General features: G+C 39.5%; 1 protein-coding gene across 6 annotated transcripts in view; it reads right to left on the bottom strand.

Moving 5' to 3' along the window:
• LOC105916145 (microtubule-associated serine/threonine-protein kinase 1) overlaps positions 1-24,602 on the bottom strand; it is a 116,540-nt gene that overhangs the window by 24,246 nt on the left and 67,692 nt on the right. For all 6 annotated transcript variants that reach the window (XM_036136816.1, XM_036136814.1, XM_021309496.2 and 3 more), the window contains 10 exons: positions 19,825-19,985; positions 18,133-18,208; positions 14,274-14,483; positions 14,077-14,178; positions 11,152-11,284; positions 7,173-7,240; positions 6,917-6,993; positions 4,409-4,617; positions 876-1,014; positions 334-466 (listed from right to left, as the gene is read on the bottom strand). In XM_036136816.1, coding sequence (XP_035992709.1) covers positions 334-466; positions 876-1,014; positions 4,409-4,617; positions 6,917-6,993; positions 7,173-7,240; positions 11,152-11,284; positions 14,077-14,178; positions 14,274-14,483; positions 18,133-18,208; positions 19,825-19,985 — 1,308 coding nt within the window. The remainder of the gene's footprint in view (positions 1-333; positions 467-875; positions 1,015-4,408; positions 4,618-6,916; positions 6,994-7,172; positions 7,241-11,151; positions 11,285-14,076; positions 14,179-14,273; positions 14,484-18,132; positions 18,209-19,824; positions 19,986-24,602) is intronic.

Here is a 24,602-nt window from a genome sequence, read left to right as displayed (position 1 = left end):
GGTTTTCTCTCATTTTACACAAACTGAAAGTTTTCTGATTGAACCTATGTGCGTGGATGTGTGTGTGTGTGTGTGTGTGTGTGTGAGAGAGAGAGAGAGTCCAGCATGTATATCCTATAACCTAGAAAAATGATTCTGCTGCGATCAAAAGTCCACGGTGTTGCACTTAAAAATTATGTTTTTTAGAAATATTGCATAATCTATTCACATTTAAACTCATGTAAAATACATGCAACAAAGACCTGTGGTGAGATTTGAAACAGTGTGACACAAGCTTTTAAAGTAAACATTTAAACAAAGGCAAGTGTGTTTCTTGCTGCCTTGTCTGCCTACCTGTTTGTCCAGGAATTCCCGAGCGTCTTTCTCTATGTGTCCTTCATACAGGTTGGTTGTGAGGCTCATTAGACCCATCTTTGACAAACCAAAGTCTGTCAGCTTAATGTGTCCCATGGAGGTGATCAGTAGACTGCATGGAGAGAGGGAAAAAAAAGGCTTTAACACTTTGTTGCTGTCGAGCCTTTAATGTTTTCTTTTTTTATATAAATCGTCATGTTTTGGTATTGCCCTGTTTAGTGCAAGCGTTTGCACTTCTTTGTTCTGAGCTACCGCTTTTTGATAAGAAATAAATAAATGGTTATAACATTCTGAAACTATGAGTTAATAAAGAAATGTAATAATTTCCAGTAGTCACTAGGATCGCTTGATAAACATGGACAAAAAAATTTAATTCACTTCTCAGCAGCTCATAAACCTCCAAAAGTCTGTTATTGACTCATCTATTTAACTTTGATGTGCTGAAGCAGGGTAACCTCTAAAACCTGAAGAGTATGAAAACACATTCAATGAAATTAATTACTGTCGCACAGAGAACTCACTTGTCAGGTTTCAGGTCTCTGTGAACGATACCATAATTGTGCAGATACTCCAAGGCCAAAACGGTTTCAGCAAAATACATCCTCGCTAGCTCTACAGGCAGAGCTCCGATGTTCTTCAACAAAGTAGCACAGTCTCCTCCTGAGGAAGACAAACAGCCATTTCAAGTGACTTCTGTATGTTCTGTAGTCATGTTGTAACTCTAACTGGAAACATACAGTTTAGGCTCAATCTGTAAATGGAACGGACTGAATTTGTGTAGCACTTCTCTAGTCATACCATGCAAAGTGCACTACAAGCACATTAACCCAGTTTCACTTAGTAACACATATTCACACACCGATACGTAGAGTGGTAGGTAACTTGAGGTTAAGTACTCTTGCCCTGGGCCAAGTTACAATGGCATGGGACAGGAGGAAGCTGGAATCGAACTCACAGCTCTTGGATTGCAAAGCGACTTCTCTTCCCATTGTCAGTCGCCCCAATTATATAGAAATCTACCATCCATCTGTAGTGAATGATATCTTTCTATTATTTGATCAAGGAGAAATGTTTTAATATCCATAGTATAAGCATTTTCCTTTTGAGTTTAATCTTTCCAATTCTTGCAAATTTTACTTTCCAATCCATATGTCCTGACAGCCATGATTCTTTAAATCTCCTATGCATCATATATTCACACCTCCCCTTGACATGTCAGAGCTGACTGTTTGCATCTACTGTAACCACGCAGCTGGGGTGATGTGATCACCAAAGCGCATCAGTGTGGACATTTCCACATGGCTGTGTTACCATAGTAATCATAGTAACCATGAAGTCAATATTTATGTAAATTTGGCACGTAGAGGTCTATAAGAGATTCAGACTGCGACTAAAGTCTGTATTACATAGCTCTGTTAAAACCTTTATATTATAATTATCATGCGTCTTGTCTAATGAATGATCAGTAGTCATATGAAAAATGAGAAAAGCCATAGAAATGTACGAATTAGAATTACAGCAGGGCTGACCGTTGTTTTGCTGCAGCCCGGCATAAAACAGGAAATCATAGTAAATAATGCTGCACCTTTTGATGGCATATTATAATTAGTGACCGTATTCAATAAAACTCTCAGCATAAATGTGAAAGCTATTTTGTATGAAAGCGGCGTAGTTTTTTTTTTACAAGCTCCAAACTATTGACATGGTATTCCATTGAGCAAGTTCAACACATCCAAGCTAATGCTATGTTCAGACAGAACAAGCACTGCAAAGGTAATGAAATAATCTTTGGTTGGTAAATAAAGCTTTCATCTGTGGGCTCTCTGAATAGGCACCTAAAAGTGGCATTGAGGAAACAATTGATGCTTTTCTTGTCAAAAGTCATTGACAGCATAAAAGGAAAGTAGACATGTGACTGCGTGACAAGATAATAAATACGAGACAAAGAATTGCAGGAAGAAAATTGCTCACTCTGCAAAGAACCAAGTTAAGATAAGAATGCCTTTTATCTCTTGGCAGCTGCAAAAGCTCTCTTCGTTTTAAATAATATCGCCAAAACGGCATTTACTGTCCCAAAATAACAATGTCACCAAACTCTCTAATTAGAAAGAAATGTTATTTTATATATGAATTAATCCCTAAGTGGAACCTTTACTAATTTCTCCTGGATACAGTATCAGGACTTTGAACACACAATGCATTAGGTGCAGATTTCATAAGCAGTTGTGCAGGATATCTAGTTTTTAAATATGTTATACAAAAAGAAACAAACTTTCAGACTCATCAGACTCAACCCTTCCTGCTTTTGGTCCATTAGATTACCAAAATTATTTATATTTGCTCAATCTCACAATCATGAAAGAGAACTTTTTTTAGAGAACATTTACTATTTTTAAAATCAGAAATGTAAAACCAATAAGATTACTAGGCCATTAAACAATTTAGGAAAGTCATCTCATAGGTCAAGACACAACATCCAAGTGAAACAGAGGCATGTCTGTAGATGTATTTTAAGGCAAAACTACAAAAAATCAAACAAAAAAAAAACACTGCTCCCTTGAGCTCATGTAAACATCTAAATAAATCAAGGAAACTATCAGGAAAAGAACTGGTCCAGAAGTCTGGTTTATCCTTGGTTACAATGCCCAGATGGCTAGATATGCTACATTCATCTATTCAAACAATTATGTTCACGTATAAATAGCGTGGAAGTGTCCCGCAATCATACTATTCAGGAAGGAGACAGGTGCTGTGTTCCAGAAAGGAGCGTGACTTAGTGTGAAATGTGATTTAGTGATTTAGTGTGAAATGTGTGTATCAGCCACTGAACCACAGCAAAAGACCTTGTGATGAGGCTGGTTGAAGCAGGCAAGACAGAGTCTTTATCCAGAGTGAAATGAGTCCAAGGCATGGGCTGAAATGCCCCTCAGTGAGGTAGAAGCCATTAATCCAAAAGCAACATAAAAGCCCTTTTACAGTTTGCAAATGATCTCTGGGACAAAGACCATAATTTCTGGAAACATTTCCTGATGTCTGATGAAATTAAAATAAAGTCCTTGGACACAATTGTCATTGTTTAGAGTTAGAAGATAAAGGCCAAAGCTGGCATTCTGGCAGCACAATGTTTTGTGGTCAGGGGTGATAGTGTTACAGGCCAGGCAGCCAACAAAGCTGACTCACTTACACCCGTCCCGTCAGGAGGAATGGGCCAAAATTATACAGTATGCTTGTGAAAGGATACCCAAAATATATGAGCCAAATCATACAATAAAAAGCAATTATACCAAATACTAATGAAACTTTAATAAAGCTCTGAATTGGAAGAAAGCCAAAATATTGCAAAAGATTTTGCCTGCTCATTATTCCGGTATTTCGCAAATAGATATTAATTTGCTAATCTTAACTAGACCTAAACAGCAAAATTGTACATGTTTTGTGTCAATCAGTGTGTATATCAGTGAGATGGGAAGAAAAAAAGACCTATTTTATAAATTGAGCGTTTAGACATTGCTGGGTTTTTACCTAGCCCAGGCATTGCATATTTTAATTAAAATTAGCGATAATCTAACAGTCAAGACTTATTACTGAAAACATTTAACTGGATCACAGATGGGGGTTTGTTTGTGTGGAAAAAAGGAAATGAGATTAAACTAGATAAATGAGATGACAGAGCAATAATTCATTTTCTGTCAGCCTGATATCTATTAAATATCAGGAGCTTTCAGTGTGGTCGCAATGTCAAACATTAACTTGGATCAAAAACAGAAATCCACTCTCATATTTAAATGTTTGGGATGTTTGTTCAGAATAACACTGTTTTAAAGACAATATAATTCTCTCCATTAATAAAAATAGACACATTCTTGACTCTTGCCACTTCTTTAAGTCTTTACGCTCATTTTGCTACATTAAATACCCTTCATGGAGTTAATACATTTAGTAAGTTTTACAGACTCAATCCACACCCTGTGTATCTGACAAAGACAAAGGAAGGGCACGAAGGATATGTCCTTGACCTCACTCCATCTCACTCCACCAGTCCCGACCCAATTACCTTCCACATACTCCATAACCATGCAGAGATGGCGGCGTGTTTCGAAGGAACAGAACATGGACACAACGAAGGGGTTCTCTGCAAAGGTGAGGATGTCCCTCTCCACAAACGCCTGCTGGATCTGGTTCCTCAGGATCAAATTCTGCTTGTTGATCTTCTTCATGGCAAATCGCTGACGTGTCTCCCTGTGCCGCACCAGATAGACAGCACTGCAAAGCAGAGTGAAGAACAGGGGAAAAGACATTGAACAAAAGTGGTTCTGAACATAGAATATACAACAGATTTATTACAGTAACCTCATTTCCTTTAGGTTCAGAACATTTGTAAGTGTATTTATATCTTCTGACTACAGCAGGCTTTGTAGAGACAGTCACTAAGCCACCTTAGGCAGCTTTCATCATGCAGCAGCATGTGCACATGTCAAGATAGAAATGACACTGTATGGTATTCATGCTTTCAAATCCCCATGGGCTTATTTTTTTTCCACTGAATCCATTTAAAGCGATGTAACAGACTTTCAAATCAATGAAAAACTCATTCCTAGATTACATATTAGACATGGACCCTATAAAATGGGTCCACTCTAAATCCCATTGCTTTTACTTCCTGGTCTTTGAAATATTCTGAGGGCAATGAAGAAGAACAAGAAGAAGAAGACAAAAACCTAGAGCGGTGCTTTCAGGTCTATTTGCTTTGGTTCTGTTCTTTGCCATGCCAAAAATGCTTTGTCTCACATATCAATGAGACACTGGCAGACATAACTTTGTATTGTACGCATGAAGTCCAAAGGCTTAGTGGTGACTTTAAGACAGTATTTTATCCACCTATAAAACATCACAGGTCAACACAGTTTAATGACAAACAGAGGCCCAGTCCTTTGCAGTTTGTTTTTTTGGTATAAGGAAAAAACCTTTTGTCTTCAGGGTTTCTGTTAATAGTAGAAGTACTGACTTTTGACATTTCAGCTGGTACATGTGAAAAAGATCCTGTATACATGGTAAATATATTCCTGAAAATAAATAAAAAAGATCAGATATTTAGTAAACCTTAGTAAAAAGACATGTAGACTAACAAACTAAGCATAGGTCTGTTTCACTAAACAGTGTTAACAAACTCAGAGTCAAATCCTTGACTGAATTGATCTAGTCTGCGGTTGGAAACTCTGAGATTTCGGTTTCACGACTGGTGTGAGTTAGTTTGATCAACTCTCAGTTGATACCTCTTTAAAAACAAAGCAGGCAAAAAGGAAGAAAATATAAACTTTTTAATGATACAGCACTCGAGTGAGTCAATTTATTTAATTATATCTTGACAGCATATTATATTTGATTATTTTCTTAAAAGGCAAGGGAAATTACGAAATAAAGATTGATCTAGCCTGTTTGGTTTCTTTAGACGGATTATTCCACAGATTGATTCTATAAACAGAAATGCAACGTTCCATTAGATTAGTTCTGACTTGGGTTTTTTTTCAGTCTGATCCTCTCAAATTATAAATGCAGTCTCTTTTAAGTCGTCCTGACATTATAGCAAAAGAGCAACATGGGTGCCTAAATAGTTGTGTTCTCCTAAAATCTTCTGGAACTGTGTTTTATAGTCCAATAATGAATCAAATTTCAACTTCTTTTCCACATTTTAAAAATATATATTAGACTAAAAAAACAATACATATACTCTTAATGAACTTGGTGGGGGCAGTGTCATGCTGTGGGATTACTTTTCTCCAGGTTAAAGTGGGGTTTTTGTCATGTTGGAGAAGATTATAAACATTTCCGAATACCAGTCGCTTTAGACAGGAAAACTTTAAATTGTCTGACAGCAAGCTGAAGGTGAAGAGAGATTTGCTTTATCAGCACCATAGTGAGTCCGAGCATGCAGTGCATCCACCTCAACAAATAAAGGGCTTCTTCAGACCATAAGCCCAAAACTAAATCTGAAGGAAAATCTGTAGGGTCACACCTGAAGAGGCCTGTGGATAAGAAACCTCATCCCAGTCAGATAGATTTGAAGAATAAGGTTGCGTGGGCAAATATAAAAATAGATAAAAGACAAGATGTGGCATCCAGATAGAAACCTACCAAAAGAGACTTTTATCTGAAATGACATCGAAATATGTTTCAGCAAAGTGGGAGTTTAAGGGTGTGCTTACTGAGGCAACCGAGATACAGTAGCCTTTTTATTTATTTATTTATTGCTGTCCTTTTATTTGTGATTTTACCCTCAAACAGATTAATTACTTTTTTCATTTATGTAGTTAATAATATGCCACATTAGAAGATTATCAAAAGATTAGCAATGGGATTATTTTTACACATCATAAAAACCTGACTTCTTAACTGGGGTGTGTAAACTTTTTAGGTTGACTGTAAGTCCCTAGATTTTATCTTCTAAATAAGGCTGTGGTAAAAAAAAAGAAAAAAAAAAGAAGAAAAAAAATACTTTATATAGCTTAAGTCGATGTGACTTTCCGTCTGTGCAGGCTCTGTGAGGTGCAAATCCTTTACTTACCCATAAGCTCCGTTGCTGATCAGTTTGATGGTCTGAAAGTCCTCCTCACAGGGTGGCTTGATGGATTTGCCTTTTCCCTGGGGACATCCAACATCCTCAAATCACAGCTCAAACAGTAACGTAAGCAATTTATTTTGCAACAGCTGACTGTCCATGTTTTTCATGCTAGTCTGTGGGGACATTCGTATGAAATGTTGTGTGCCTGCTGATATGACACAGGGGCGTATGTGTCGACGTTTGTTCGTTAGTTCCTCACCTCCGCTGAGTCATCCGTCTCTGGAGTATGTGGACCCTCACTGTCATAGCTGTCAAGGTTCACGATTTCTGTAGAGGAACATGTTAGCTTAAAACAAAACTAGTGTTATAATAATAAAAAGCCACATACATCCCATTTTATTTTGGGAACCTCGTACAAAGCCCCAACATCCAGCCATAAATGGCCTTCTTTTAATTGGTGCCATTTCTTTCTGCTCTCCCTCCTGCTTGTTCTGTTCTCCCTCTTCACCGGCACCACCGTCAGCTAACGGTTTACATCCGTGCATTTTGTATGTGACAGCTGCTTGAATACTCTGACTGTGCCACAGTTTTGACATGGCAGAGAAATAATGGAATGAGGATTTCTTTGCCAAAGCACTGAAACTCAGCGTCGCTGAGGTTACTTATCTAATGTTAGATAAAAGTCACAGAGGAGGGAATCACATATTCGGTCTCTTTTCTGTTTCAGACTGGAAGTCTTGTCATTAATCACTAACAAACCCAGAAAAGAAACAATAGTGTGAAAGTAAGAACGTGCAAGCAGTGATGTGGGTGTGCGTGCATGCCTGTGCATGACACTGCGGGTGTTAAAGGCTGTGTGAAATCAAGATATCAAGTGGCACATTGTTAGCAGCGATTAACTAAAATAAAATCTCTCACTGAGTCAGAAATAGAACCATGTGGTTTCTCTTTTAGGAACTATTCTATCCCATTAAACCAGTCAGCTGAAGGGTGGGGGGGGGGGACATAAAATATATTGCTCAAAAATATAAAAGACAAACACTTGGACTTACATTGTGTTGTTTAAGTGTTCCCTTTATTTTTTTTTTGAACAGTATATAATGTAAGCCACATTTGTTGGTAGTTAAGGATGCATCTGAAGCTTTAAAATAAGCTAACTTTTATTGAAGCAGCAAATGCAAATTGAGTCTGAGATAATTTATTTAGCGGAGAAAAAATATTGTATTAGGTAAGAATTGTTTTTATATACGAGTGACAACATTTCTGATCTCTTTAGAAAACATGTAAATGAAGTATTTTGTTATTGGATTTTTTTAACACATGAAGTGTATAGGAGCTGTGAGCAAGATGGGGAACTGCACCTGCATTCCCCGTCCTGGTCCCTTAGATCGGCTGACCAGGTATTGTTGGAGGTACCAAGGCTTTTGCATCTCCCAAATTATGGAATGAGTTGCTGCTGCAAATTAAAAAAGGCTCTGCAGTAGACATATTTAAATCTGCTTTTGATACCCACCCATTTCCTTTGGCTTTTGAACTAGTTTGACCTGTTAATCAATTTATCAATTTTCTTCTTGTCAGTGTTGTTTTCAGCTCGGTGAGGCTGTCATCCAATGTTTAAAACAGCAAGCAAGTTCACTTTTTTGTCAAGCATTCTGGTGATCATCTGTTGTTTTTTGGGCTGGCTGTTTACTATTCTCTCTGCTGCTCCATTCCATTAATTGGAATGAGCTTCACCTCTGACTCTGCCTTTACCCCTGATTACCTCCACTACTTCCACTTGGGTTGCTGCCTATTAATACCTGCATCATTGGTCCCTTTTCCATTGAAAACCCCAAGATTTAAAGCCCAGTATTATCCCAGTAAACAAAAATCTTGGGCTTTTGGGTTTTCCTGTTTCTATTAACTAGGGCCGGGCCATAGCCTCGGATTTGGAGGCACTGATCCTAGTCCCTATTGCTTCACACTCGGCTGCAAACCACTCCAGTGAGGGCTGTAGATCACAGCCTGATGAAGCCAACAGGACTATGTCATCCGCAAAAAGCAGAGACAATCCTGAGGCCACCAAAACGGATCCCCTCAACACCTTGGCTGCACCTAGAAATTTTTACCATAAATTTTATGAACAGAATCAGCAACAAAGGGCAACCTTGGCAGAGTACAACTCTCACTGGAAATGAGTCCAACTTACTGCCAGCAATGCAGACCAAGCTCTGACACCGGTCATACAGAGATCTAACAGCCTGTATTAAACGGTCATGCTCCCGGAGCAACCATCAAAGTATCCTCCAAGGGACAAGGTGGAATGCCTTCTCCATGTCCACAAAGTACATGTAGGCTAGTTGGGCAAACTCCCTTGCACCCTCCAGGATCCTGCTGAGGGCTTAGAGATGGTCCAGTGTTCCACTGCCAGGATGAAAACCACACTGCTCTTCCTGAATCTGAGGTTTAACTATCCGACTGACCCACCTCTCCATAAATCCTGAACAGTCCTTACCATGGAGGCTTAAGTGTGTTATCCCTCTGTAGTTGGAACACACCCTCCAGTCCCCCCTTTTGAATAGGGGGAGTGGAGGGTGTGCCGCATGTTGCTTGGACTGCCGGTACACATCAGCTGCTTCCGGAGTCCCACAGGCCAAGAAAGCCCAATAGAACTCCTTCTTCAGCCTGACAGCATCCCTCACCACCAGTACCCACCAGGGGGTTCGAGGGCTGCCACCGCAATATGCACTGACAACCTCGCGGCCACACCTCCTACTAGCCGCCTCAACAATAGAGGCACAGAACAATAGAGGCCCGCTCGGACTCTATATCCCTCAACTCCCTCGGAGCATGTTCAAAGTTCTCCCGGAGGTGGGAGTTAAAGCTCAGTCTCATGGGGGACTCTGCCAGATGTTACCAGCAAACCCTCACAATACGTTTGGGCCTGCCCAGTCTGGCACCCTTATGCTTGAACATGGTGTTTGTTATGGACAATCCATGACGAGCACAGAAGTCCAACAACAGAACACCGCTCAGGTTCATACCAGGTGGGCTGTTCCTCCCAACCATGCCTCACTCACAGTCAAGTGTTAACCGGCCGGGATAAGAATCAATACCCATTTATGTAAAACAGCAGAATGAAGTATGGGACATAGTGAGTAAAAACTGCAGTACCACTCCGGTCCAGTGAGTGGTGGCAAGAAGACTGCGGTCAAACGGACAAATGCATAGATGTTGCCATTCATGCTGGAACTCAAGTGCTGCCACTCATCCAGACTTCTTTCTGCCTGCATAGGTCAGGGACCGCAGTTGTGTGTGTGCGAGTGTGTGGGATGTAACATACGTGGAGGGGAGACCAGACTGATATTAAGAGCTTTATGAGCATTATTTTTCATGCCACGATGAGCTCAGATAGGACAGTTTTTAAGTAAAGTATTTTAGGTAAGCGCTTAGAAGGTCTCCTCTTGCTCTGCCACTGAAAGTGAGTCTGCTCTGCACACACACACACACACACACACACACACACACACACACACACACACACACACACACACACACAAACACCCACACACACACTGTGGCAAAACAGTTTATAATTAACTCAAAACGGCGAAAATATCCAGCCAAGGTTTTAACATTTGATATCTGTTTTGCGCAAATATCCCCCAGTAACTTAGTAAAAGCTTTATAGTGACTTTTCAGTCACGATGAACATGTGGTTTCCCAGTTTGTGGGAAACCACAGACGGTCTAGCCGAGTAATAACGCCACAGCAGCGGCTGTAACACTGCAGTCTCCCTGGCCAGGCTGGACTCTCAGGGGGTCTTTGCCGCTGCCAACAAGTCCAGCAGAATTAAAATAGGCCCATAATCCTGATTAACTGACTGCATAGATTAAGTTTGGAGGTGTACTTTCTCGCCTCAAATCATCTTAAAACACCTATGTGTGATAAATTAAGGTTATAAAACCGATAGGTTTGTACACTCCTCATCTCCATCATCTGCTAGACTGCTGCCTGACTTCTCCGTGCATGGCCCCAGCTTGCCTCACTTATTTGCTCTCTGTCTCCAGCCCTGTCTTCTGTCTTTATCCTGCCTGTAAATGCTTATGATGAATTATTTGTTAATCTCAAGGCTCCAATGTGGCATCAGACATAAAGTTATTGATCTTTAACTACAGGAAAGATGGTGAAAATATTGAAGCCTTGCTTCAGGCAGAAGTTTGTGGAATAGGACCAAAATTGTTTATTATTTCTTTTACCTTCCAGTGGATCCCGGGTCAGCCCCAACTGACTGATTATATATCTGGGGATGTCTGCTTTCATTAGTTGTCCCTCTTTGGCATGATCCTCTGCAGCCTCCAGTAGGTGGTAAAACTCTTCTGGATTGAACTCCTGTCATTAGATGGTCAGATGTCGAAGAAAAAGCAAAGATAAGAAGGCAATCACAGAAGCAATCACAGATGCAATCTACACTTGGCAGAAGGACATAATGTTGTTGGACACTGGTTTGAAGAACCAATCCTAAGAATTAATCAGCATTCCTAAACATTTAGGATTTAAAATTGCAAGTTTTACAGACCTTACTTTATGGAGTTCATTGTTGTTTACATTAATTTAATAATATAACATAAGACAGTTCGCCATAAATTCATAAAATACATTTCTATAGTGGGGATAAAGGAGCATAGCGTAAGTTCCAGCATTTTTGCAGAAGTTTGCCCCCTCTGGCGACAAGTTGAAATTACACCAGTGTTGTGCACGAGCATGGGAGAAGAGGAAAGGAATTTGCTGCTGCGACTGCAGAATTCTTTTGTTTAGATGCCTAATGTCTTCTGAGGTAAGAAAGCTATAGATATTGAAGTTAGTCCGTGCTCTCACTAATGCGTCAATGGCGGAGAAGACTCAAGAAAGTAGCCAGCTGAACGGGAGCGCATGACACACATGCGTACACCCAGAGGATTTGGCCTGATCATTTTTTCATGAACTGACAAATGGAGCGAGTGGCAACTGCAGCAAATAGAGGAAAACCCGTTTTACATGTCAGCAATTGTAAGGGCATGTATGGGAAATAAAATAAATCATATTTAAAGTTGTGCAATGCTCCTTTCAAATACTCTGGAAATTCCAGAAACTGGAAAGGAAGGAAGGAAGGAAGGAAGGAAGGAAGGAAGGAAGGAAGGAAGGAAGGAAGGAAGGAAGGAAGGAAGGAAGGAAGGAAGGAAGGAAGGAAGGAAGGAAGGAAGGAAGGAAGGAAGGAACTCCTTCTTTGTGTATCTCCTTGTGTTAGAGTGATACAAGGAAAAAAAAGAACATAGGGAAAAGGACGGAAAAATGTTATATTGTATAAGTGACAGTTTGCTCATATACAAATTTGTCGAATCAATAATAAAATAATTAACATAATTCATAGCAGCATAACAGATCCACTATCAGACAAAAGACAGCAATAACACTCCTTCAAATTGCTTCTTTTTTCTTCTAAAAGCCTCCCTTTTTCACCTGCAACGCCTCTTTGCGGGATTCAGTTTCGTTCCTTTTGCTGGAATAACATTTTGATTAGAAAGCTAAGGGCAGGTTGGATGATTTCCATGCAGGCTTTCTCATCTCAGCTCCTCTCCATCAGAGAAAAAGGGAAGAGGAGGAATTAACCTGGCTCTCTGATCGCTTCCTCCGCTCAGGGATAATATTCTGGCAGCTAGCAGCCTACTGACTGTGTGACATTTTCAACAAATCAGACATCATGACTGACCTGAATGCCAAATGAACTCCACCACCATGGACAACATTTTATCTCTGTTAGTATTCTCCTTCATAACCTTAGAGCCATAAGGATCTGAAGTCCCCGCCACATCCTGACTGACCCTGTCGACCTCCTCTGACGGTTGCCCTGACAACGGAAAGATGAGCCGCAGGGTTTAGGAGCAGGGACCCCCTTGCCAATGAACAGTGGAGGTCATCAGTCAGCAAGCAGATTTGCAGGTGTGATTAGGCGTTACATGTGCACAAAACTACTATTATTCCTAGATAAATTCGGGAGAAATATGTATCAGCATGCCAAGGACACGGCTCCGTCTAATAGATTGGATTTGAGGCTGAGAGAACAGGCAGGTCCAGGAGGAAAGAATATTCCAATTTCCATATACCTTCACAGTTTTCAGATAAGTGAAAAAATATCCCGGAGCATTAAGTATATATGCTGCTGCAGCAGAGCATATCTGATACACCGAATGGCATAGTTTTAACAAGACCCTGACCTCTACTGCATAACACAATGCATTTATACTTTATCAACATACCATGCAGTAATAATACTGCTATTTAATGAAAAAGGCCAAGTAAATGCTGAAAGCATATTTCCCAATGCAAGGACACGCGCTGAATGCGTATCATAACTGAAGAATTACTAAAGATAATCAGATGTTCTGTCTAAAGCCTTTACACTGGAAATAACCTATTATTATTTATATTTAATAATAGGTATAATTATATTTAGCTAATAGGAAACCAGTATACAGGGTGAGCTTTCAGTGGGGGATAGAGATGCACTGGGAAGTTGGCAGGTGACTGTTAAAGGTTCCTTTTTGTTTTGTCACATGTCAGTGCTTCTCCTTAACAAGTGAAATGCATGAGACAGAGCCTAAAATCTTAAAGTTTACCCTGGTAACTTTAAAAAAAAAAAAAAACTTTGCCGGATCAGACCCTTACGCTGCCTTTGTCTTGTTCACAGAACAATTAAAAGAGCTAAAAAAAATAAATATTAAATGGGTTACCCAAACTCATTTACCTGTTTTTATACAGGCATCCCTAAGCTAAAAGTTACATGAGGCTATAGCTAAATTGATCACCAGACAGATTGGGTGAGTTGTGGATGTTTAGGTCTGACTGCCTACACTGTGCTATGAGGCAAGAACTTTTTCAGCCTTCATCAGACAGAGTTGGCCAAACAACCCTGTAATGTTAACAAAGAGGTAACCTAAGTTGTGATCCATTGTCCCATATTTCTAAACTTTAACAATTAAAAAAAATTCAAGATGGGATCGTTAGAAATACAAAATGATTATCACTACTGATTTTTCTCTTTTCCTCCCAAGACTAACCAGCCCATGTAAATCTATGACACTGGACCTTATTACCAACGAACCAAGCTGATAAAGTGAATGCATAAATGCTTGGAAGGAACTTGCCAAACACTCCAGCAGCCTGGCAGGACGAGATATGATGATGAAGAGCTTTTTGACAAGTTCAGTGACGAAGGTGAGCTCCGAACTCTCTGATCGTTCATACGCCTGGCAAAGAAAGACAGTGTTGTTAGGTGAGTTGTGAAGCCCGCAATGATCACGTCACAATTCTCCCCATCTTTCATGATTCATGTGTGGCTCACATTGTACAACAGCTTCTCCAGTTTCTCCTGTAGCTCTCGGAAGTAAACGCTTGTGATCAGCCCCTCATGTGATTTGGTCAGGCAGTCTCTGGACATCTCAGCGACCTGGTGGTGGATGAAACTGAGGACCCCGTCGGCCAGGGGAAGAACGTTCTCTGGAGAGTAATGGTGTATGAACTCCGTGAGTCTCTCCTCCATCTGTGCTGTGGCCTTATCGGAGACACAGGTGATGGTTATGCTACAAAACAACTCTGTAGAACCTTTACCGTGCACTTCATAATGGTTCTTATATTAAAGCATTTTCAATTATATTTTACAGTATGTGACAAAATAAATTACTCCCCTCGAACTTTTTGTTATTTTCTTACATTTTAACATTTTTTTCATGTTACAACCACGCTGTATTTTGGGGGATTTCACCCGATAGGCCAACATAAAGTAGCATATGATTATGAAATCATCAACCCTTGAGGGCTGGATCTGGCCAACCCTTGTTTCGGTCAAAACGTAATTGTGTTAGAAGTTCCAAAGTGTAGACCGGAATCCAATGGAGAAACTGTCAAAAAGACAGTTTGTCAATCATCCCACTTGTGTTTGCCCCAGCAAATTCCCCCCAAGGTGACAATGTCAGGAGAAAATGCAAAAAACACAGAGCTCCCATCTATTATATAACAGGCCTTAGTCTGCAGGTTAGATTGTAAATGTTATGAAAGCAAAAGTGGATAAAGACTGAGAAGGCATGCTTGCCTTAGAATGGCTGCACATAAAATACATCAAAAGGGAATAAAATAAGGAATAAAAGAGAACATTAATGCATAGACCAATGATCCCAAACATAGTAGCAACAGAATTACTATATAGGAGCTTAAAACAAGAAGACAAAAAAACAATGAGGTTGTTGCAAAGGTCCAGAGCTCCAAAGTCAACTAAGCTAAAATGCTGGACCTTAAGACCTTCTGCTGTAAATGGGACAAATTCCCAGAAACCTAAATGAATTACAGACATTTATCAACAACAATATGAGATACAAATACGGGGTAAAGTCATCCAGGAAATTACTTTTTTCACATTTTTGCTGAAAAAGATGGATTTACAAGCAATTTTATAATGAGATGTATTTACTGTTAATGCACAGAATAGTTGGCTTCATTTTTATTCAATAAATATGACTGTCTAATCCAGTTTGTGCTTTTTACACTTGAATTTAGACTTAGACCAGCTAAGTTTCATGAGGTGTCTTGCATAAAACCCAAGAAGAAAAGAGGATGTACTTCTAATAATGACTGCCTTATTATAACTTATACTAATGTTGCCTGTTCCTCCAGTTTAGCTACTCCTACATTAGTAGAAGGAACTGAAATCAGATCCAAGTCTCAGATGGAAACATAAAAACCAGGACACCTGTCTAGTGCTCGTCTGCTCCCTTAGCTGCGAAAAGCTTTTGAACTGTAACAAGAAGAGTTTGATTGACTGAACACCTAGGGATCCCCTTTTCACAAAGTCCTCATAAAACATCAGTACTGTTCTTTGTTCTTGGAGTTTGCTCTGCTCCTCAGTGGATGTCAGCTAAATGTAAGTAAGCACATGGGTCCTCTATAGATGAAGAGTGAATGTATGAGAATGTACGCATTTGACTGAGCTTTAGGAGGGTACTAATGTGAGATTAACCTGACAAAAAATAATTCTAAAAGGTTAGAATGGCCCTGTGTTTATAACCCTGTCTGAGCACCCTAGCCTGAACTAAGGTCAGACTTAAGGTGAGTAATAACCATTGCAAGCGATGTTTAATGATGAGCAAGTTTTATAGGTCTTTCTGCTTCAATGCACTTTACTTACGTAATTAACTGCAATATTCTCCACAACAGAACAGTTTATTAAGAAGCTTTCGGGGTAATTCATCCCTTTGCTTTATATCTGCTGGAGCTGGGAAACATCTAAAACGGAAAGTGTGACCAGAATACCTGGGTTGCCAAACAGTAAAATAAAGATATGTGGAGGATCGTTACTTTACGATGTAAACATGCATTGCGATATTTTACCTCATCAGAATTCAGCTGCATCAAAAAAATTACTTTGCTCCATTATTCTCCTGATTTGCAGCCTGTCCTACTCTCTTCTAAAAGGTATGTTATTACTATGAATACAAAAACAAACAGATTTTAAATTGATTTAACTCTAGTGTAGCTAATTGAAGCTAAGCTAAGTGCTGAAAAGAATTTATTCTTCAAAGCAAAACCAAGGATCTGTTTCCATTTTTTGAGTTACAGTGTCCTGCTGTTGAGTTGGAGGTTACCGTCTGCAACACGTTTTATCTTAAAGTAGGACGAATAACGGAAAACCGGCTTTAGTTGAGAATTAATTTAAAATACAGGATCAACAATGTCTAATAATTCAATCAAAAATATATACAATAAGAGGATAAGAAAGGTGTGACAGAAACTATTCAGGAAATAAAAAACTTTGCAAGGCTGTTTTCGCAATGTCTAAATGCAACAGGTGGCTGCCTCAGGATTGGTTTATTTGATTGAGCCATTATTTGTGTAAAATAATTGAGTAGGTGAGCCTACTAAAGTGGCCAATGAATGTTTAAATTGCACAAAGGTGGACTTAATTTCACAAATGGTGTAACTTTCGAATGTAATTGATTGCACCACCACTTTTAAGGGGCTTAATAGGAAAGGAGGTGGATACATACGTACATGAAAAATTTAATTTTCTTTTTTTACATTATTTGACCAACTTAGACTATTTTGTGCAGGTTCATCACATAAAGTAAAATTTAAAAACATAATTTACAATGTGGAATGTAACAAAATAGGTTAAAAAAGAGGGTTGGAATACATTTGCAAGGCACTGAACATTTTGTTAATCTTTTATACAAAACACACAGTATTTAAATTTGGCTAAACAGTCTGTGACTGAGTATACTTCACGATCTAATCAATAACTGTCAGTTGAACATAACACAAGTTGGCAAAAGTGCCAAATAAAATTTAACAATAATCTGGCCTAAAGGTTTTGTAAGATATATTTCTAAAGAGCCTTGCTTTTACTCCAGAAACCCATAAATGTGATGTTATTGTAAAAAGTTGACACTATATTTTTGCCCTTTTTTGGCCTCAGCTGCTGAAGGCAGGATTTAACTTTTTATTTTCTGATCAGCTCTGTAACAAATGCAACCGCTTCAGTGTGAGCTATATAAAATAATCACTTGTGCCCTCTCTGCTGTTTCATAATGATGCCAGGGAACTCAGTGCAATGGCAGCTTGTGGCTGAATGTTATGAATGACTGACGTGGGCATCATAAACAGGAGCAGCTCTGTATAACAACATTGGAAATATTTCAGAGCTACCTATGAGACGGTATTCAGCTAATCCTAACTTGAGCTCAGTGATGGAAAAAAATAGCAAGTTAGCTTACTTCAAAGAACTAAAATTAAGCTTACAACGTAAACACATTAAATAATCCTATATTACTTGGGATTGATTACAACTGAACCGGACGTTTACACTGAGCCATGTGTCTTTCTGTCTTCTTGTGCATTTTAACAATTATTATACTTCTAAGAATTAAAAAAAGTAACCACTGGACTTGCTCCAGAATTAATGTGACTGTTTGCCAAAACAATAAAAAAAAAAGTTTTTAGATTGTTTGTCTGTTCTGTTTTAAGTTCAGCCGTTGTGGCTCTAACATAATCAGTAGTGGTGTTGTTGAAAGGTATGGTTGGTGTAAAAGAAGCCGTGTTTTCTGCGTTGATAAGTCTTGACCATCGCGCATAGTGTCTGATGTGTGTGTGGGTCTTCGGGTTATGGTTTACAATAATGTGTTTGCTTGTTTGTTTGTTTGTGTGAGCCTGACCTTGGGGAAGCGTTCCTTGTAGACATGGTTCATCATCACTATTTCATTGTCATAGCAGGATGGGGAGCGCCCCGGGCTGAGGAGAAACAAACATCGATAGCAGGAGAGTAATACCTATATATACATACACACACACCCTTCATAAAATGGTCCAGCCCTGACTGAGAGCATCAGGCAAAAATGAAGCAGTTAAAAAAAGCTATTCTCTAATACTTAAGGGGAACATTTCTCTAACTCATTTCAAGAGAGTTGTTTTGGTCCATTATGTTAATAAACTCATCAGTAATTCAGTGCACTCCGCTTCTGTAATGTTTCCAGGGAGATCCCCATTAACCACCAGAAACAGATTTTATGCAGAATCATCACACAGTTGTGAGAAGAAGGAAAAAACTTTGGAGTTTTATATTATTAGGTTTCTATAAACACCATCCAACCGAGTGGGCAGTTGGAAACTTAAAGTCCGATCTCCCTCTTGTCAGTGAATGCATCGCACCTTGTGTCAACAGGCTGTGCTCACCACCACACTCTTTAGTGTGGAAGTTGATGCTGAAGGAAGAACGCTCATATCTGGGTAATTTAAGTATCAGTAAGACACATGCAAATGAAGTTCGGGGTAAGACAATGAAAGGAAACTATTGTCTACATAGACATGTCTGCTGTTCATTCAGGCTGCTACAACAGACATCGTCGGGTGCCTTCACTGCTTTAAACTTTAGGTTGTTTCATACCTGACTTTTTTAGGTACAAAAAGCAGGTCAGAGCTGAACAGGAATCTGAAGTCAAATCTCAAGGACTGTTGATGAAATATATGTTGGCTGAGAAAATATTTACTTTTTTTCAGGGAATTTGCAAATGCAGATCCCACTGTTTTGCTTCTGAGCATATCCCTGAAACATCTCCCTTTTCAAGGGCTGCAGGTAGCAATGGATTATACGATAACTTACAATTTTATCACAATATTTTGTTGTATTTTTTTGTGGACAATAAATGTGACAAAATATATCTATAACTGAATGCTTTAAGAACCGCACAAACACAAATATTGCTCTAAGAATAACCGTGCCTTTATGAAATAAGCTTCTTGTGTCATAAAATTTGGATTTTGACCTCCCTGATGTTAGACCGTTTGAAAAGAGTATCGTATGCTCACTTTATTTATTTAAAGCAAAAATTGGTCTTCAGACATCAGATCTACCTTCACCATTTCTCATGAGATCTTTAAATTAGCATCAGAGCAAGCGGAGGACCTGAAAATGCTTTTCTATCTTCTTCCAAGTAGTTCAGGCAAGTGAGTAGCACTTTTTCTGTGTGCCCAAAACTAATTAATTCAGGCCCTCTACCTTTCATCAGGACACATGTTGGTCATGCATACTAACTAAGATGTTTTTAAGAGTCTGGACGGAATACATCTGGCACTCTAGAGCAGCGCTTTTCCATCCTGGTCCTCAGGACCCAATGTTCTGCATATTTTTGGGGTCCCCTGCCTTCATACACCTGACTTAAATACATGGATGATGCAGTGCTGGATGGCTGCTGAGAAAGTAATGCAATCTTGAAGCAGAGACAGATCTGCAACATGTAGGACAGTCGGATCTGAGGAACAGGGTTGAAATCCGCCGCTCTGGAGGATAAATCAAAAACTGGAGCCCACTGTAGTCCCGACATCTTTCCTTTGACCTGCCGCCCTCTCACCTGAGGCTTCTGGAGCGAGGGCGCACATGCGGCGAACGTCGGCCCCCGTCGTCGTCTGTGATGCTCTCTGTGCTGCCAAAGTGCTTGGAGAGGAAGTGCAACTCGTCCATGGTTGGCTGAAAGGGCAGCTGGTGCAGACGCTCCTGAGAAGAACTGGATGACTGGAGGGGGAGTCAGAAAGGAAGAAAGAACAAGAGGGGTTGAGAGTGGCCTGCTCTTTCTTTGTTTTTTAAAAGGTTTTGAAGGAAAAATGTTTAAAAATAGACAACTAGTGATAACAAAGAATACATCATAAATAGGAGAGATAAAGAAACAAGAACAAGGCACAGTATGGTGTGTGTGGGTAGAAAACTGATTAAAAGAAGTGACTATGTAAAAGAAGCAAAAGGAAAAAAGCAAATTAGAGAGGTGGAGAAATTAGAGTATTCAGAAGGGGTTTGTGTAGGAGGACAGCCACATGTAGTGGTCCAGCAAAACATCAGAAAGACTTCAGGGCTTAGAAAGCTAAATTAAAGTACAAGTTGACTTGCTGCTTTAAGTGTCTGATGCCACAGGGTGCTGGAGGTAATGCTCTTTGGGCTCAAACAAAAGACCTTTCTTCAGCACAGAAGTGCAAAAAACGGCCTGGATCAATGTGAGGCTTAATGAACACATCTCCCAGAGGGACTTCAAGGCTGGCTTTGGTCCCACAATCATTCCTGATATAAAAGTCCAATGGAGGCTCAATTAAGGTCTTAAGCCACGTGCAAGCTGAAGGGAAAAGTTGAGATAAATTAATCAATTAGGAGGAGCTTGGACATTTAATGGAAATGTCATTTAATACATTAATCATTATAAAATAAATGTGATTAGCATTCGTCTCACATTCCAAAGAGTTTCTGGGAGCATTTCTATTCACTTGCATCTACAACTGCTTTCTATAAGGGGGCACAGTTAGACCACCTAACAGTCAATTTCAAGACTTTGTAGTCTTTCGATGAGGTTTTATTGATTTTGGTTGCAAACAGATTCAGGATGACACCCAACATTCAAAGGGCTGATCATGATGTCATGATGCTACTTTCTGCTGGAAAAGCTTTGGTCTTAGAATTAATACAGATCCTGCTTTGTTGCTGTACCCAGCTAACCACTGGTTTACAACAAAACAATTTCCATTTCAACAGGACTGAAAGATGACAGCTGCCGCAGCCAAACAGGACAGTGCCCTCTGCTTCCCTGAAATAAGTCAGTGCATTGCAAAGGTGTTAACAATCAATTGGAACTTTTCCACTTTTTGTTAAGCTACAGCCACAAACTTGAATGCATTTTATTGGGATGTATGTGCTAATCCAATAAATTGCAATGCAATCATTTAAAGTACAAGAAAAAAAATACTTGATTTTTGCTATTCTTTAAAATTAAAATCTGTATACGAAGTAAAGAAACAGCATTGGGAAGACAGAGAAACACAGCAGACAAGTCAGAGAGAAAGTTGTAAAGAGGTTTACAGCAGAATTAAGGTAAATAAACAATACACTACGCTTTGGACATCTAATGGAGCCCCGTTAAAACAGAACCAGTATGGGACAACTGCAGCGCTACCAAGACATAACAGCCATCTAAACTGATGGGGCAAACAATGAGAGGATTAATCAGAAAAACAGCCCATGGCAAACTCTGGAGGAGGTGCAAGATCTACTGCTCAGGTGGGCAAATTTATTGTCAGAAGAGTTCTTAATCAGGAACTCAACTTTCTAACCTTTATGGAAGACTTACAAGAAGAAAGCCTTTGTTGAATGTAAGAAAGCCATAAGAACTTCCATTTGTACTTGAAAGGAAGAAGGTGCTTTGGTTAGATAAAACCAACAGTTTGTTATCTCTTCAGACTAACAGCAATAAGCTATGTGGGGCTTCTTCACCTAAACACACCATCCCCACTTTGAAATATGGCGGTGGCAGCATCATGCTGTTTGGGTGCTTTTCTTCAGCAGACACAGGGAAGCTGGTCAGAGTTGACGGTGAAATGAACAGAGCAAAATACAGGGCTAACTTCAAGGAAAACCTGTTGGAGGCTGTGAAAGACTTACAACTGGGGTGGTGTTGCAAGTCTTTGACCTTGGACTCTATAACCATGTACTTTTCTGGTTTGTGTGTCACACTCAATTTGTTGTTGTGACGTGAGAAAGCACGAAAAAGCTCAACCAGTACGGATGCTTTTGCAAGGCACTGTACAAAGCAAACGTCTGCAAGCTGTACTAGAATGTACTTTACCCACATGGACTCCAGCTCACAGCCGATGGAGATCAATGGATCTGTCTGTGCCTGACTCCAAAGATCCCAAGAGGAAAACTCCTTACTGTTCACTGATCAATCAAAGCTTTATAAACCTACGTGCATAGTACCAAATATTGCAGCCATAGCGGTCCTCTGAGAATGTGATGCTGTGGAAGGGCTGTGGGGGTCGTGTTTGAGGTAAAGGAGACAAAGCAGATTTCTTCAGCTTTTTCTACCAGTAAAAAGAGTCAGTAGAGTGAGCTACATTGTCTCTGCAGCACAGTAATTACGAGGGATAAGCAGAAAGGATGCAGGGGAGAGGATATTCTTCAGGATATAAATAAATGCAGTGCAAGCGGATTGTGAGTTGACACATCCACCTGAGCTTCATGCGCATCAAGGTCCATTTCCCAAATGGTCAATTTACCAAATGGGCTTTGGCAGTGTTCATCTCTCTCTGAAAAAGCTCTCATGCTCCAAACATCTTGCTTTCAGACTAAAGTGAACCCTGTTTTAGTCTCTGTGTTTGCTTCAAATCATGTTTCATCTTTACCTCACTCTTTCATTTGTCTCAGCTGGCCCCTTTTTATCATCTTTCACCGCCTCTCTGAAGATTCAGCCATGAAAAGAGAAACAGCTCGCAAATCTGAGGCACCGGTAAAGATTGGTTACATTTCCTTTCTATTATCCCTGCTGCACTTTTTATGCGTTTTTTTTCTTTCTTTCTTGCTCAACTGCTAAGTTATGAGTTGCAGCTAAGCCAGGTCGGTCATATCTTAGCAACTGATTAGGTATTTTTAGCTCTGCTTTACATGAGTTGCATGTTCTTACAACTCAGAAGCTTTGAAAAAAAAAAAAAAAAAAACTACTTACCCGAGACTCACAAGAGAGAATATAAACTCAAAGAACGCACGGGTGAGCATGTTTGTGTAGCCGTGACATTTGGCTGCATCTGCGGCGTGTAATCATTTCAAAGCAAAACACAAAAAATACTGGCATATGTATCTTCAGGACATGGTTTCTCACGCAATGATGCTGGTTTAATGATTTAAAAGATATGCAAATCAAGTCTTTGAATAGAATTCATATGCATGATAATGATGCTTAACAGTTCACTCTGAAATGAGGAAACCTCTAAGATGTGAATTTTTGGAGAAAGATCAGTGCGGAGGAAACCCAAAACTCTCACTTTCATGTCAGCTTTCTTCCTGAGCATCTCGAGTATAAATTGGGATGAAAGCATGTGATCCCGGTGAGTTTTCATTTTCACACTGTGCTGGGGGAAGAGAAATCAACTGCTGCTGTTTGATAGACAGGTTTTCTGTTAAAAAGGACAGACTTCGTGAGGAGCATCCTTCATTTGAGAAGGGATAAAGGGAAGTTGCTGCTGCAACAATAAGACAACAGACTCAAGGGAGGTTACGGCTGCTTTTGCTTTCTACTGCGTGTTGTTGGACAGTTACCTGGGCTCCACCTTCTATATAATGGAGACACAAGAGAGCCTGAGTCTCAGATAAAAAAAACAACAACATCCTAGACTTACCTACAACGATATCTCGTTTTTTTTTTTTTAATTAAAGGCCTGCAAGTCCATTAGAAATTATAGCAGTAATTTGTGCATAATGACGAATCAGAATGTTGTTGTTTTTTGGGCGCGTTATCACAAAAAGCTGTCCCGTATGAGCAGCTATCAAGTATAGCAAGCCATTTTAATGTTTAATAAAAAAAATGTCTATCTCTAATTACAATTTAAATAAAAACATCTGAAATGAAAGGTTTTTCCCGTAAGAATTCAATTTCAGCAATCCATAAAGTTCATATTATCTGCAAAACCAATACACGGTTTAAAACTGTGACGTTGTTTGTTGTAGCAGGTCGACCCAACAAAAATACTTAAATGTAGTCTGCGCAGCAGAGTGGCAAAACATGACTGATTTCTAAGAAGAGAATAGAGTTACTCTCTCACCGTTAGCTGCTAACTAATATTTGACACATTAGAATTTTATTAAGAGAGTGTTTATTTGTTCATCCTTTATTTGTAAAAGCAAAAAATGAGATGGTTAGTTTTCCTAGAAATGCTGGTGGTTTTGCAACATGCTTACTCATCTGTACTTATGTACTCGCGTACGTGTGAAACATCATCAACAGTAGCCCAAGTACTACTCCAATCCCATGTACGCATCAAGTCAAGTACGCTCAAAAGGCCTGGAAGTGTTGTTGCTCCACCTATTTTATTGAGGATGCATCAATGTGTTCTTCTGCTGTCTTGGACCAGCAAGGTATCCCACAATGCATTGCACCACCACCACCACCACCACCAGGAAAAGTAAAAAAATTAAATGCAAAAATTCAATGTTTTTATAAGAAAATGTATTTGTCACAAAGTGTAGTTTAGAGATCTTTTCAGGTGAGAAACTACACATTACTAATTAATTTTACTCAGCTTCCAAGCAACTTTTTGTCATGTCGATTCATAGTAAGAAAAAAAATGGTCAATATAGCACCAACTTATGACTGAACAGAGC

This window comes from Fundulus heteroclitus, chromosome 5 (assembly GCF_011125445.2).
Source record: "Fundulus heteroclitus isolate FHET01 chromosome 5, MU-UCD_Fhet_4.1, whole genome shotgun sequence".
Classification (NCBI taxonomy): Eukaryota; Metazoa; Chordata; class Actinopteri; order Cyprinodontiformes; family Fundulidae; genus Fundulus; species Fundulus heteroclitus.
The sequence above is the reverse complement of the archived record's forward strand: the minus strand, read 5'-3'. Positions and strand labels throughout refer to the sequence as shown.